General features: G+C 62.5%; 1 protein-coding gene across 5 annotated transcripts in view; it reads left to right on the forward strand.

The window, feature by feature from the left end:
• The window catches only part of RPTOR (regulatory associated protein of MTOR complex 1), a 335570-nt gene extending 320101 nt beyond the window's left edge, over positions 1-15469 (forward strand). For 4 of the 5 annotated variants that reach the window (XM_078066235.1, XM_078066236.1, XM_078066238.1 and 1 more), the window contains 6 exons: positions 3976-4082; positions 5486-5613; positions 6962-7048; positions 7928-8044; positions 8385-8514; positions 9112-10893. In XM_078066235.1, coding sequence (XP_077922361.1) covers positions 3976-4082; positions 5486-5613; positions 6962-7048; positions 7928-8044; positions 8385-8514; positions 9112-9180 — 638 coding nt within the window. In that variant the 3' untranslated portion in view covers positions 9181-10893. Of the gene's footprint in view, positions 1-3975; positions 4083-5485; positions 5614-6961; positions 7049-7927; positions 8045-8384; positions 8515-9111; positions 10894-13420 lie in introns of those variants that run through there. The other variant, XM_078066239.1, reaches the window with a different exon arrangement.
• Positions 15470-15727: the final 258 nt, after the last annotated feature.

Consider the following 15727-nt stretch of genomic DNA (forward strand, 5'->3'; position numbering starts at 1 on the left):
TTTGTGAAAGTTACCAAATCAGTCTGAGTTTAGGTGCTCGACTGCAATGGGGTTGGTGGAAAGATGTGCCCTGCAGGCTGGCCGAGGGTCCCTGGGCCCCGAGGGGACGCGCCCTCAGGCCTGGCCGAGGGTCCCTGGGCCCCGAGGGCAAGCACCCTGCAGGCTGGCCAAGGGTTCCTGGGCCCCAAGGGGATGACCTCCGCCTGCTGGTTGAGGGTCCTTGGACCCCCGTATAGGAAGCATCCCATGCAGGAGACTCTGGGGCTCATAGCTATCCCGTCCGTACTCTGTGGCCCTCCTCTGGGATAGGACCGCCACGTGCCTGTGGGGCTCCACGTCCGGGGCTGTCCCTGTGTGTCAGGGTCACAGGGTCAGAGAATAGCGCTTTCACCACCTTTCGGGCACTTGTATGTCCTATCTGGGGTCAGACTCGTCTGCGCGTGCCAGGCATCTGCCTCCCCGACCCAGTACACAGGACTCAGGAGAACCCAGCCGTCTGCAGCACGCAGACAGCTTTCTAGTCCACTGACTGCAGCGCTTGCTCCCCGCTACTTCCAAGCAGAACCAGCTTGGCATCCCAGGCTAGAGTTTGCATGCCATCCACTGCCTCCGCGCACGCTCCCAGAGCCGCTGCGCCAGATGGAGATGCCGAGGCCTGGCATGTCAGCACCCAGCTCGCTGACCTGAGAGGGCCTTCAGAGAGGCGATTAAGTCGGAACAAGAGCGTTAGAGTGGGCCCTGACCCGGGCGGGCTCCCTCTGGCTCCGAAGCACCTCATTGAATCCACCAGGAAGGAAGCTGCCCTCCACCCCTTGGCTCGGGCCTGGGTCGGCCGTCCAGAACAAAACAGAGCAGACCCGCTTCGCTCACCCCCGGCGCAGGGCACAGCTGCGACTCCTGCGTCACGTCCTTGGGTCCCCCAGCCCACCCCGGACCCTCTCCGCTTGTCCCCGTGACCCCAGACTGTGGTGCTGAGACATTGGCACTGGTCCAGATGCCATCTGGCCTACACGCTCAATGAGTACACGCCTCCTAAGTGCCCCGCGGGGCTGCCGCCGAGCACCAGGGGGACAGCCGAGGACGTCTGAGCACGCAGGCGGTGCGCGCTCTGTGGCGACGGCCACCCCGCACGTCCACGCCTCGGGGGCCTGTGCGCTCTGCGGCCGTGTCAGCAGCCTCTCCGAGCTCTGCCACTGGGACAGGCTGGGAGCGCCACCGTCAGGTGGGTGCAGACGCAGCCTGGCACCAACCCGCCGTGCTCCCCCGAGGCCACGGCCCACAGGCTGACATCCGGGGCCCGTGGTCCGACCACAGCGCTTTCAGAGTTGGGAATTTGCGTATTCTTTAAAAACCCTCACAGAGTCTATACAAAGCAAATGACTTTCAGTTTTACCAATTTTACAAAGCAAATGACTCAGTTTTACCAATTTTACAAAGAATGCTTCTTGTAGCTGGAGCCGTTGCAGGATGCCAGGCCCCACCTTGACTTGGGGGCCTGAGAGCGTGTAGGTTTGCCTGAGGCCAGTTGGACACAGATGGACATAACTACCCGCCCCGTGTAACCAACTCGTGCCTGTCCAGCTTCGTCATTCTCCCAGGTCCCACCCGACCTTCCACCCCCATGTAGATGTGGGTCTTCGGGGCCTTGAACAAGCTTCCCTTTGAGTCCTGTCCGTTCCCCATCATAGAAGGCTGTCCCTCCCCCACCATACGAGGCTGTGCAGTGCCCAGCTCTATGGGCCGTCCCTGCCCCATGATGCCAGGCCATCCATCCTTCATCATGTGCGTGAGGGCGTCCGGTCCCCATGATGTGAGGGGCTCCAGACAGAAGGCTCACAGACGGACAGGGGTCCATTTCCCTCCCTGGGACACTGGCTGGGGCAGGCCGCCTGGGCATCCCAGCGGGTGCTGGCCCAGGGCCACTCTCAGGGTCTCTCAACTGGTTCCTGAAGGGTTGCAGCCGGTTTTGAGTGATGCGTGTGGACCACCCCCCTGGCACTGCTTTGGGTTTTGATTCCAGAGGTGGCACATGACTGACATGAGCCACCAAAGGGCCCGGGTCAGAAGTCACGCTCTCCATCCTCATTGTTACCAAATACATCAAGTCCAGTAAACATGGGGTCTGAAACAATAGGGCTTCAGACACTCCTTCCCCCGGGATGGGGGCCCTTGGCACCCACCCACCACCCCCCTCCTGGGTCAGAGAGCTTCCTGCACAGTCACCCCCCCATATCGTGAACATCCCCCTCCCCCAACCGCTGGCCATGCCCGGACCCTCAGTACGTCCCTCTGGCCTGGGGGGTCATGTCCTGGCACAGAGTGGCCAGTAGGGACCGACCCGGGGGCCCTGCCTCTGCATCCAGGCAGGTGACTGGTCAAGAAGAGCAAACACCTGAGTTGGATAGAGGCTTCGTGCTGGTCTTTCTTTTATTCTCTTCCTTTCTTTTTGGGGGGGTTATTATTGAGGTAAACTTCACATAACATAAAATTAACCATTGTAAAGTGTTCAATTCAGTGGCATTTAGTGCAGTCATAATGTGCGACCCCCACCCAGCTAGTTCCAGAACATTCTCATCTGCCAGAAGGAAACCCTGTGCCCACTAATTCAGTGTCTCCCTGCAGAGAGTGGTGCTCAGAAGACTTCCACGGCTGAGCCGAGTTGTCTGTGCTTAGAAGTCTGTCCAGGGTCTGGGCCCGGCTCGCGCCCCCAGCACTGCTGGTGGGGGTACCTGGCAGGTAGCCCAGGGTCAGAAGGGAGATTGGGGCCTGGAGGGAGGTCCACCGCCCTAAAAGGACACAGTGGAAGAGAACGAGGCATTACGGGCTCCGGAACAGGGTGCCCAGGGACGTGGGGGCTGCAGGGCCGCAGCGTGGAGCAGCAGAAATGAGTTTGACAAGTGTGACTGAAGAAACACACAAACGAGGTCATCACGTAAGTGACAGAACAGAAAGAGATCCTGGTGTCACGATGCAGGTCGCAGCGCATGCATCTGGTGGAGGAAGAATATCATGAACGCCAATGACCACGGGGTCTGGTGGGACCACTGCGTGGGTCTCTGCCACGGCTGCAGATGTGGCCCCTCCCGCCGGGAGCCTCCTCCTAAGTGCACATGTTGCTGCTGCAGCTACGGTTTGCGGAGTCAGGGAACACATGAATAAATGGGTCAAGCAGACCCCAACCTACTGGGCAGGATAAGTCCACACAACGTGACCTGGAAGGGGAACGCGGGTTCCTAGGAAATATGCCCCATGTGAAATTGGTGGCATTAGCGGAAGCCGTCCTGGTGTGTGGACAGGTGCACCTGGATGGGGGATGCGCACGGCCCAGCTTGGGAAGATGCCCGAGGCCTGGGGACAGTTCGGCCAGGATCAGAGTGGGCAAGTGAGGCTTTTGCTGGTCTAAAATCTTGCTTCTTTTCAAAAGAACGAAAAGGGGGAAATGCCAGCCACTGTTAGATCCGGGTGGTGGGTACGGGATCTCTCCTGTATGTTTAAAACGTAACGTTGTTTTAAGCAGAGTCCCTCCCGTGAGGTTTTAATGCCACCTTTAGGAATGCTGCAGTCACTGGCCTCCCCATGCAGTCCCAGCATGGGCCTCACGCCCGGCGCAGTCTGCTCGGCCTCTGCAGAGCTCCTGCTCAGCCCCGAGAAACCGCATGCTCGAGCTTTGATGTGGCCAAGAGAAGCATCGCCATGCCCACTCTGAAGTTGCAGGGCTGCCCGCTGTGCCCAGATGTTTTAGCAAACGGGCATGTTGAACAGTCCTGGGATGGTGCTGCCCGCCAGCAGATGTCTGGGCAGAGCAGGGATCCGGGGAAGACTCCAGATTGCTGCCCTGACCCAGACTGGGAACCTGGAGCTCCTGTGGGGTGGGGCACCCGGCCGTGGCTGTGGGTGGTGTGGCGCTGCTTGGTGCTCAGTGGCTGCCCGGGACAGGCTCCCGCGGTGACGCCGGAGCGGTCTATGTCTCTCCAGGAGCCGGGATGGTGGTGGACTGGGAGCAGGAGACCGGCCTCCTCATGAGCTCAGGGGACGTGCGGATCGTCCGGATCTGGGACACAGACCGTGAGATGAAAGTGCAGGTAACTGCAACACCCCACCAGGCCCCCCAGCTCTGCTCCCCCCACCAAACAGGCCTTGTCAGAGAGAAGCAAGAGTCAGGGTCACACCAGGGAGGGAGTGTGCGGCCTCCACACCGTCGGAAGCTCATTACCTCTAGATGCCCATTTATCGTGACACTTTGACCCTGCATCGCAACGTGATTAAGCCGATGCTAACCCTAATTATTTCCCAAAATTATTTTATCCACATAAAAAGCAGCAGGGTGAAAACATCTTAAATTGGAATGGTGAATTATTTGACTGCATGCTTCTTAAAGCATCTCTTATTTCCAGTTTTAATCGACAGAACGAGGAGGGAATTGGTTTTGACAGAGGCACCCTGGAAGGGGCAGTAGGCTGCAGACAGCTCGGGACCTCGGAGATTTTGGGTGGTGGTGCTGCCTGTGGCTGGAGGCCCGGGAGCTCCCCAGCCCGGCCCTGGGCCTCCCGCCAAGCCCTCAGTCACACGGGCGCCCAGCAGAGGAGAGCGGGCTCTGGGTCGAACTAGAAGGGCTGGGGACGGGGAGCCGAAGTGAGGCCGGGGCACGGGTGTCCGAGCTGCCGCCCCCGGGCAGAAGTGACCTCCCTCTGCCCTGTGCTCAGGCCCTGCGATGGTACAGGCAGCTTCCGTCACACATCCTTTCTGGGGCCCGGGACTAGCCATTCCCTGCAGCCCTCCAGTGCAGCGTGGACACCCAGTGCTCGCAGCCCTTACTCGGGAGTCCGTGCCCCCAGAACTTGTCTTCAGCTCAGCCACCAGGGGCTTGTCCCCGGCCCCCTCCCGCCTGCAAGTCCTCTGAGCAGGTGGGGAGTCCCAGAGGTGCAGCTGCGGCCCCTCATCTTGTTGCCTCTTACACGGATTGGATTCCATTCGTGTTGGATTTCTTCCCTGTGAACCCAATAGCAGCAAACCCCTGACAAGGGGAAAGCACTTTCCCTCTTGTGGCCCCTTTGGTCTCCTGCTCTTTCCTGCCAGGCATTCGTCACCCCTGCCCTTCCACGGCATTTACGGCCGCCAGGACGAGCGGTGAGGCGGCGGCTTAGGGAGGCAGAACTCCCTAGACCCTTTCCTGAACTAATTAGGAGGATCCGTCCCTACCAAAATGTGCTTCGTCTTCCTTTTTAGGAAAGAGGGAGACACTGGAAAGTTTAATTGGCACCAAAAGCCGGTTCCCAGAGTTGTGTGCTGGCTGCGGCCCTAGGGACAGGGGACCAGCTCTCGGGCGGGTGTGGGCCTGACTCACTCGGGTCCCCTGCGGGTCCCTCGGGCTCCCTGGGCCTTCAATGCCTCCCTTGGTGGAGAAGGCAGGGGTCCCGGGCCAGGGGTGATGGCGTGCCCGGAAGCTGTGGGGGAGCCTCACCACAGTCCCTGTGCCCGGCCCCAGGACATCCCCACGGGCGCTGACAGCTGTGTGACAAGCCTGTCCTGTGACTCCCACCGCTCCCTCATCGTGGCTGGCCTCGGGGACGGCTCCATCCGCGTCTACGACCGGAGGATGGCGCTCAGTGAATGGTAATCCACACCTTCCCCCCAGCACCAGCACCCTCCAGACAGAGGGAGCCTCCCAAAGCCCACTGGGCACCCCCCACCGAGGCCACATTCCCACGGCACGTGGAAGGGAAAGCCAGCAGGGCAGGGGGCTGGCAAAGTACTGCCCTCCCTGAGCTCCTTTTCCCTCCTGAGCACGCAGGACAGCCAAGGAGACGGTGTCGGGGAGTGCCCGCATGGGCTTCACGCAGCGCTGAGCGACGTGCGTGTCATGGCTGTCCCAGGCTCTGGGGGGCAAGTCCTCGGCCAGGGGCCAGGCGGGGCCAGGCACTAGGGGGCAAGTGCTGTTACCTGTGGGCAGGTGAGGAGCTGAGGTCCAGCTGGTGGTCACTCACCTGAGCCCCACAGCTGGTAGATGACAGCACAGTCTCCCGGGGCCCCTGGAGCGATGTGCTTATTAACACCTGCCTTGTCCCGGAAAATCAAGCCTGGCCTTCAGGGCTGGGGGGGGCAGGTGGGCAGGTATGTGACTGTGGGGCTGAAGGAACCCCATGGGACGAGCCGCTGGACGGGCTGTTTGCTGCCCAGGCCCCGGTGCCGGGCCACGTCGGGTGGGGTCTCCCAGTACAGACCCGAGGCTGCACCGGTGCCAGGTGGGCCCGCACTCGCCCTGCAGCTTCTCTGCAGAAGGATCCGCACAGAGAACGGGCAGCACCCTCAGAAAGCCGCCACTGTGAGGGTGGGGAGTGGGGTTTCTTTCTGGGCTGGCGGAAATACCCTCACACGGCGGTGAGCACACTGAAACCCACTCACGACGCGCTCTGAAAGGGTGAGATGAACCTCCATCAAGCCGTCGTTTTAAAAAGCTACCCTGAGCAGGCAGTCAAGTCGCAGATCGGCTCCGAGAGAGCCAAGGGTCATGGGGCGGCCTGAGGGTACTGCTGGGGTCTCTTCCTGGCACTGAGGGCAGTGACACTGGGCACCCGTGCTCCCCAGGGGTGACTCGTGGCTTGCTGTGTGTGGCGTGTGTCCTCCGTGCCGGGGGCCTCCGCTTCAGCAGCTCCTCGGTTGGGGTTCTCATTCCTGACCCTCAGAGTCGTGGGATGGGAGCTGCACGGGGTGAAGCCCCGTCTGGGGGGCTCCCAGGGGCCCTGACCGCATCCCAACATCATGGCGAACAGTGCGTGGAGGCCGCTGACCCCCAGACAGAGCAGACCCTGACGGCTTTAAGTGAACGCTCAAAATGAAGTCACACCGTCGGCTTCTTAGCTCCTGCTCCCGTGCTGTGTGCACCGCGGCCAGCCTGCTGTCCCCTCCCCCGCAGCAGCCGGCCCTCCGGGCTCTGACCCCATCCTCCCCCCGCCCCCCGCAGCCGCGTCATGACCTACCGGGAGCACACAGCCTGGGTGGTGAAGGCCTACCTCCAGAAGCACCCTGAGGGCCACATCATGAGCGTGAGGTAATGAGCACGGAATATTTATGAGACATTTTGCTGTAAAAACATTATTTTCTCCTTGGTATTTAAACGGCCGGGAAAGGATAGCATTTCCGGGCTGTAATTAATCTCCGCTCTGGGACTGGCCAGAAAGGTCAGGGCCGGTGGGAGGGCAGGGACACATCGGGCCTCCCTCTGGAGAGCCTCGCCCGAGGGCAGCAGGAGGCTGGCTCGGTGGCGGCCGGCAGGGTGTACACGGGAAGGGGGTGGGCATCTTCCGGCCCTTTGCTGTCGGATCACTGCATGGAGTAATCGTCTGCCCATAAATCCATTTCTGCTGCCCAGTAAATCCCGTGCTGAGAGCAGCGAATATTTATTTGCCCGTTAAAGGGACAGCAAAATGTAATTTACTGTCACAAAGCCACCATTTCTTCAAAGAGATGCTCTCTCCCCTATTTGTAGTATAAAAACAGAACATAGCTCTTAGAACGACACCCGCTAGAGACCAAGGGCAGGAAAGGTGGCCTCCAGGGGTGACATCGGGCCCCCTGGCCTCCGCGCCTCCCCTCCCTACCGTCCTGTAATTGCATCCCTGGCTGTACAGAACCTAATCTCCAGAACGGGGAATGAAACCAGTCACTCACACCCTCCCCCTGTGTCTTTGCTCACTGCTGCTTCACTCCTTGGAGGCAGGGCCTTTTCTGGCTCTGGGGAGGAGTCCAGGGGGGTTGGTGCTGGTCCTGGTTGCTGGGGCCAGTGGGGGGGCGCCTGCCATGCCTCGGGGGCCTTACTGGGCACTTGGGCCAGCCGGCCTTGGCCTTGAGCGGCGCATGTGCACGTGGGCCCCAGACTGCACGCGGCCGGCACGCCCCAGCCTCACCAGCAGTGACCCTTTCCCGGCAGTGTCAACGGGGACGTACGCTTCTTCGACCCTCGGATGCCAGAGTCCGTGAATGTCCTCCAGATCGTGAAGGGGCTCACGGCCCTTGACATCCACCCCCAGGCAAACCTGATCGCCTGGTAGGTGCCAACCCTAAGAGAAAAGGAGGGGCCTTTCCTGACCCGACCATCTCAGAGCACCCAGAGTCAGCCTCGGGTCTCCGTGTAAACAACAGGCGCTATCCCCCCATGGCCTGGGAAGGAGAGCTCTTTGGAGCCACGTAATTGTGGGGCCCCTTGTGCCTGGGTGATGGACGGGCAGGTCAGCCCCGTGTCTGGGACGGTGCCTGTGTGAGAGGAAAGGGGGGCCACCTCTCCCTGTGGACGCACCTGCCACCCCCCACCCCCCCCCATGCTTCACCCCTGGGCTGGCACTCTTCCACCCCAGCGGGAAGGCTCACGCCAGACCTTCTATGTGCAGCGGCTCCATGAACCAGTTCACGGCCATCTACAGCGGGAACGGGGAGCTCATCAACCACATCAAGTACTATGACGGGTTTATGGGCCAGCGCGTCGGGGCCATCAGCTGCCTGGCCTTCCACCCGCACTGGGTCTGTGTCTCCCCACCCCTGGGGCGCAGGGGGGATGCAGGGGGACTCAGAGGGGTGGGGGGGACTATAGCCAGGCCGCCCTGGGCTTCTCCCTCCCCATGTCCAAGAATGGCATGAAACAAGATCTTGTCAGGTCCTAGGGTCTCCAAGGGTCACGGCCCCCAAGCTACCTCCAAAAACAGCACCAGATTCCCCCATCAGGCAGGGAGTCGTGGGCTGCACAGACATGAGACAGCCCCCCTTTTCCTATCACCCCTGGCCGCTGTCCTGCTGCCGCCCCTGGAGAAGCCGTGCAGTGAAGAGGGTGCTGAGGTGTCCTCGTCCAGCCTCTGCTCCCCGGGGAGGGGCAGCCGTCCCTTACGGCCGCTCCACGAGTCTGTGGGCTCCGCCAGAGGCCCCCATGCAGCACGGGGCTCTCAGCCCGGACACGTGGCACTGGGGTCCCAGACCATCCCTGCAGGGAGCTGTGGGAGCCCCCGTGTCCCCGTGGCGGGCTGTGGGGCCTCTGCTGAGAGCCATAGCAGAGTGGGGATGAGGAAGCCGCAGGGCGCCCTCCCCACCCTCCTGCCCGCTCACCTGCCCTGCTCTCCTCTGCAGCCTCACCTGGCCGTGGGCAGCAACGACTACTACATCTCTGTGTACTCGGTGGAGAAGCGCGCCAGATAGCGGGCGCCCCTCCCCGCCAGGCCTCCATGTACATAGTGGATCCACCGCGACACCCTCAACACTGGTCCTGACCTGCTGCCGAGGGCTCCAGGAGGCCCCTCGCTGTCTGTCTGTCCGTCTGTGGTCGCTGTCACGCCCAGGAGCCCAGGGAAGGGGCCTCTGGTGGAGTCCTGCCGTGTGACAGCCCAAGGACAGTCGCAGACATCCCAGCACCCTTCCCGTCCTGTTTTGCTTCTGAGATTTTTAAAGGGGGAAACACACTCGTTCTATTTTGCGAGGGACCCGAGCATTGGCTCCACAAAAGCTCTGAGACAGAAGCCATCTCCCCAGGGCTCAGCCACCCTGGCGGACAGGGGAGCGCTAGGGCTCAACGTGGGTCTCTGGGCCACTGCCTGGCCATGAGCCAGCCTGGGCTGCATCCCCCTGGCTGCAAGCTAGCCCAGGCCGTTTTCTGCGCACGTGCTCCTGGGGGCATTTCCAGGCTGGGGGCGGGGGGAGTTCAAGAGACAGAGCCGACACATGTAGAAGGAGACAGCCCAAGCCCCCTCGCCAACCACCAGTCCTTGCCCACTAGGGGCCTTCGTGGCCAGAGGGTGCGAGGACTGGCAGTGCCCCTCCACCACGCAGCCCACCTTCCCGGCACAGGCCCCTCTCATCACAGACCCGCTAGCAGGAGGGGCCTGCGGCTTTGGACAGGTGAGGCAGGTCCTTGGCCATTCTGCCACCACCTTGGGCCACAGGGCCTGTTTCTCTCAAGTGCTGCTGTTCCCAGGCAGGTGCAGTGACAGCCACGAGGCCTGTGGCCTCCCACACGGGTGTACACGCGGTGCAGGGCCCGCGGCCTCCTGGCCGGCACAGGCATCACACACACGCACAGTGCAGGGCGGCTGGAGCACGGCGGGCGTCTGTGGGTCAGCGGCGGCCCATTCTTCCCGCCGCTCGCTGGCTCGGCAGAAGTTTGTGTCTTGCAGCGAGTAACGCGGGAGTTTCTTGGTGATTGCTTTGGCATGGGTCAGGGCGTCTGCATGTCTGCACACGGGTGTGCGTGTGTCTTCACGTGTACGTGCACGACCTCGGAGCCACGGGGACGGTGTAGCCCCAGGACGGACAGCAGAGAACGTGCTAAGCAATTACAAACAGCGCTTGTAAAACAAAACCACAATGATGATATTCTGAAAAGCATTTTTTCCATTTTCCTTGGGAATCAAGATTATTCAGATAGAGGAGTGAGCTGGCTTAACTAATTCTGCCACTACGAGGCCATAATAGTGGGAATGTGAGTCCCCTCGTGCTGCGGCCGGCGCTCTGCCTCCGCCAGGGCCGTGTCCCCGGGGACCGGGCAGCACCGGGCTCTGCGGCCGGGGGGACGCCCGTGCGCCCCGGGAGCCGGCTCCGGGACGGGGTCCGCACGGGCTCCCGGGCTGCCGACACCTGGCACCTGTCCGCGCCCCGCAGTTGGCCCACCGGGTGGGTCGGGAGCAGCGGACTGCAGGCCGCGGAGCTGGGCCGTCTGTGCGGACACGGGACCACGCACGCGGCGGCCGGCGAGGTCTTCCCGGGTCCGACGCGAAAATCCAATCATGGAGTTAACCGGGGCTTCACAGAGCACGCCCTGAAGTTCGTTTATCTCTATTTATTTTACCAAATGAGAATTGCGGAGTGAAAGTGAGAGCACACGACAACTGTTCATGACAATAAACAAGTGCAGAGGTGGTCTGTCTGCAGCCTGGTAGCTTTGGGGGGCCCGGGGCGGGGGCGGGGTCGAGGGCGGGGCCTTTGATGGGGCGGGGCTGGGGTGTGGGCGGGGGCGGGACATTTGTGGGGCGGGGCGGGGCTGGTGGGTGTGGGCGGGGCGGGGCCTCTCCTCGCAAAGGGCGTGGGCTGCCGCCCCGGTTCCTTCCGGAGGCTCCGGGGCCAAGTCCGCCTCCCCGCCCTCTCGGACCCCGGCCGGCCTACCCCATGATGACGCGGCCCACCCGGCGGCCCGGGGTTGCCTTCCACGTGGGGGCGTCACCCCCGCGAAGCCCCACCGCCCACCCGACGCTCTCCGGCCTGTGAAGACGCGAGTCGGCGGGCTGCAGCGCGAGTGGGTCATGAAGGGTCCCCGATCCTTCCATGGGGGTGGCTTCCTGGACGCCGCTTGCGGACAGGCTCTTGTCACCCCGTGACAGGAAGTGGGGGCCGGGAATTAAGTAACTCGCCCAAAGCCACGTCCATTGGGTGGTGGCACAACTGGGGTCGCGACTCAGACATCCTCACACTGAGGCCCCTTTGAGACCTTCTCTCCACCAAGGGTGGGGGTGCTGCGTGGGGCAGGGGTGCACCCCAGGTCCGGTGAGTTATGCACACCAGCTCCAGGCGGGGGGCGGGGGGCGATGGGGCGGTTTGGGCGCACCGGGGTGCAGCGAGAGGAGGCGCCGGTGCACTCAGGTCACGCGGCGGCCATCGCAGACAGGGGCCACGTGTCTCCCAGGACGCAAGGTCACCATCGCTGCCCGCTGTGGGCCTCCCTGGGAGGGGCTGGCCGGCTTCCTGGAGAAATCACTGCCCAGTAAGCGCTGGTTGGTTCTGCCGGGGTGAGAGGTTCTGGGGGCCCCGTGTGGGTCCTCGTTCTAGAGGGAATGCTCACACCCCAGCCGCACGGGCACCTGGGCCGCAGCGACGACAGGAGTGGGCTCGGGGGCTCCGGACAGGGTCCTCGGGGGCCGCAGCAAGGGGCAGTTGGGAAAGAACGCGTCCAGGCCTTGGGAACAGCACTGAGGGTCCCCCAGATTGAGGACACCTCTGTGCGAGCCCCCCGTGGCTGCTGCAGCAGACCCCCACGGCCGCAAACACTCCTGGGTTCCCGAGAGGCCCAGGGGGCATTCCATTTTCCCGCCTTTCCCAGCTTCCAGGATCTGCCGCATCCCCGGCCCCAGGAGCTTCTCGGGTCCCATGATTCTGACGCTCTCTGCCCCCTCTTCCGCTTTTAAGGACCCTGGGGGACAGTCTCCCGACGTCACAGGCAGCCTCGGCCTGGCCTCAGGGCCACCTGCAACATCCCCTTAGCCCCTGTTCCCCGGAGTCACGGCCCCCAGGGTAGGACGCGGACATCCTTCAGGGGCTTTAGTCCGCCGACCACTCCCTCTGTCTGCAAGCCTCGGGTCAAAGACCCCCCATCAAGCAAAGCCCCCAAATGCAGGGGACCCTCTGCCAAGAGGAGGTGGGTGGCGGCCGGAATGGGAAGGACAGCGTCTGTCCTGCCCTCGGTGGGGGAAAGGGGTGGGGGGCATCAGCCCCGGAGTGGCCGCGCGGGGCAGAGGCCGAACCCCGAGCGCAGCACCTGTTCCGCTCCGCTCGCAGGTGGGGAGGGCCGCCGTCGCCATGGAAACCTGGGGCTCTGAGCGCTGCAGCTCCTGACCGGGCCACGTTTGTTTTCTGCTTCCGCAGAGAAAGTAATATTTTCCTGTCAACATCGGTTTTTCCGTCGCCAGGACTTGAGTGCAAACCCGATGCTCCTAAGAATGAAAGATGGATGCGCGGCGGGAGTTGGCCACGGGGGGGCACCAGGGGCCTGCCAGGCGACTCGTTCCCCCCCCACCCACCCCCAGGCCCAGGCCCGCTGCGCCGCGGCGCCCTGAGGGAGGGGACGGCAGCCTCCTCCGGGAGTGGCATCTCGTGGGGTCGTCCTGCTGGGCCACCTGGAGCCACCGCGCGGGGCAGCTGTGGCCCAAAGGTCTGTCCTGGGTCAGATTTCTGGGGAGCATCCCCTAGGCTGTCCTCATCTTAAGGGAGGTGCAGAGGCCCCTACAGCAGGCCCGCGCTCACCGGGTGACCGCGGGGACACGGGGTGCCTACGTGTGCGTGCACTGGTCCTTCAGTCTCAGGACGGAAGGCCCGGCAGAGAGAGTGTGGGAAGAGCTGGTTTGGGGATTAATTACTGGGCGGGGGCAGCCCGTCCCGCCTACGATTCCCAGCGAGCAGGGGGGCAGCCTCCATGGACCCATTCTTCTCCGAGTTTTTAACCAGGGGCTTGACCTCAGGGCTTTACTAGGAACTGGGGCCATCAGCTCCTTCTCCTGGAGGGGGCGGGAGACCCCTCGCCAGCCCTGCCCCTGCCTGGCGGGTGGCCCGGCCTCAGGGTTTAGGAGGGAGCTGCGGAGAGAGCTTCAGCGACTGTCTGTTGTCAGGCCCTCAGCTAGCTGGTTTCCGGGCGATACTTGCGGCCTTCTCTCAGTTTCTCTCAATTTCTCCTCCTCAGCAGCAGCGGCTAGAAGAGGAAATCAATTACAGCCCCTTCGTTCCACCTGGACGGACGGGGCCTTCACCCACTCGTGAGGGGTGGGCTTCACGTCTCCGAGACAGGACCAAGGGCGAGCGCTGCGCTCCCCACCCACCTGTCCAGCCGGAACATCCTGGGTTAGGGCAGCCCCCGCGGCCCCCGCCTGCCAGGCCCCCACTGGAACGAAGCCACGGAGGGAGCCAGGGTCGCCGCAGCCACCCACCAGTGAGCAGACTGCTTGGCCACACGGCGTGGCACATGGAGCGGGGCACAAGGGGTCGGGAGGCAGAGGCCCATCGCCATCTCTCCCCCCCCACCCCAGTGCTGGGAGAGGCAGGGGGTGAGGAGGCTTCACCCAAGAGCCTCAGCCCAAGGGGCCTCCAGGGAGGACTGTCCAGCTGGTCGGCAGCACCAGACCTAACAGGACAGGCGGCCAAGGATGCAGATGAACCAACCCAGGCGCTGCCCGCTGTGTAGAAGGAGTTTCGAAAGAGGAGCATTAAGGGGGACAAGCCACCACCCCAGAATGGAGCACTGATCTGGGTGGGCAGCAGAGCCGGCCGGTGCTGTACCCCTCCACGTGGGAGTCAAGACTGGGGCCTCCCAGAGTGGACCCCGACCATGGTGGGAAGGGGCTGGGGGGAGACCAGTAGGAGCCAGGCCCGGAGCTTGTCCCCAGCACTGTGCCGTGGTCCTGCCCTGCAGGAGAGGGGCCCCGGGGACCATGACAGCCCACCCCCCAACACACGCTCTGAGCCCGGCTTTCTCCTAACTGGAGGGCCCAGACCAAGCCCTTCCAGCGACCCAGCTGGCTCTGAGGGGGCCCCAGCCACGCACAGGACCCCGGGCTCCCCAGGGAAGGGGGGCGGAGGCTAGCAACAGCCACAGCCGAGGACAGAGCGCACACCGTGTGCGGTTTTCTTTTTTGCTATGTACCAGAACTTTCTGGACTGGGGGGAAAGCAAATGGCGCCCCAACAAGGAGCAGCCCGAAAAGGAAATGAAGACGCCAATTCCATTTACAAAACGAGCAGAATACCTTGGAACAGATTTAACAAAGGAGGTGGAGACTTACACGCCGAGGACCACACACGTCGCGGAAGGCAGAGCTGGCCCCAGCACACAGGGGCACGAAGGCCCAGTGGACATCAGTGGCACACTCCACGGCGATCTCATCCTTACCAAAACCCCCATCACCTTTTTGCAGAAGTGGGAAGGCCAACCCTCAAAGGCATATGAAATTGCAAGGACCCCCGAAATAGCCAGAACAGTAATGAAAAACTTGGAGGATTTGTATTTCCGTGTTTCAAAACTTAACTACAAAGCTACGGTGATCCAGACGGCGGTGCTGGGGTGAGAGTGGGCGGCCCGGCCGGGGGAGCAGGATGGAGAGCCCGGGAATGGACACGAATCGGCCAGAATCCCGAAGACGGCACGTGGCTAGTGTGGCCGGGAGGTGGAGGGGGTCCTCATGCTCGGTGCAGCGCGGCGCTAAGCCTACCGTTCGCGCGTTCCTCGGCGGCTCCCCTCCGAGACACGTACCCAGAGGAGCGCACAGGCCATACGGTGCGCGCGTGCTCTTGGCCGCGCTATTCACAGCTGAAGGTGGACACAACCCAGGCGTCCACTGATGGACGAATTAACAAAATGTGGTCTCACCACACAATGGAGTATTTATTCCTCAGCTCTAAAAAGCAAGTACTGACACCTGCCACGACGTGGACGGACGTGGAAAGAGGACAGGCACAGAAGGCCACATATTGTATACTTCTTCTTTTATGAAATATCCGGGGGTCGGCAAATCCACAGGAACGGAAAGACCAGTGGTTACTAGGGGCTGGGGGAGGGGGGTGGGAGTGATTACTTAAGGGGCATGGAGTGCTTTCCTGGGGTGATGAGAATGTTCTGGAACTACATAGAGGTAGTTGCACAACGTTGTGAAGGCACGAAATGCACTGAATTGTTCACTTTAAAATAGTGAGTTGTATGTGACGTGAATGTCACCCCAATAAAATGCCCAAAGAGAGGCCGGACAGCGTGGCTCCGGAGCGGGGCTTTGGGCTGGTCTGGGTTGGAATCCGGGCTGTGCTTGCGGGAAACGGAAACTCCCCTAGGTCCGCGCACGTCAAGAGGGAGGGCGGGGCTGCAGGGACTCGTGGGGCTGATAGGCCTGGGACCTGGGGACACGAAGGACCTGGAGGCATCTCAGGGCCCTGCGACCGCTGGGGGCACGAAGCCGGCAGCCCTGGCACCAGGCCCTCGGATCACCGGCTCTAGAAGAAGCGGC

The sequence above is a fragment of the Halichoerus grypus genome, chromosome 2, assembly GCF_964656455.1.
Source record: "Halichoerus grypus chromosome 2, mHalGry1.hap1.1, whole genome shotgun sequence".
Taxonomy (NCBI): Eukaryota; Metazoa; Chordata; class Mammalia; order Carnivora; family Phocidae; genus Halichoerus; species Halichoerus grypus.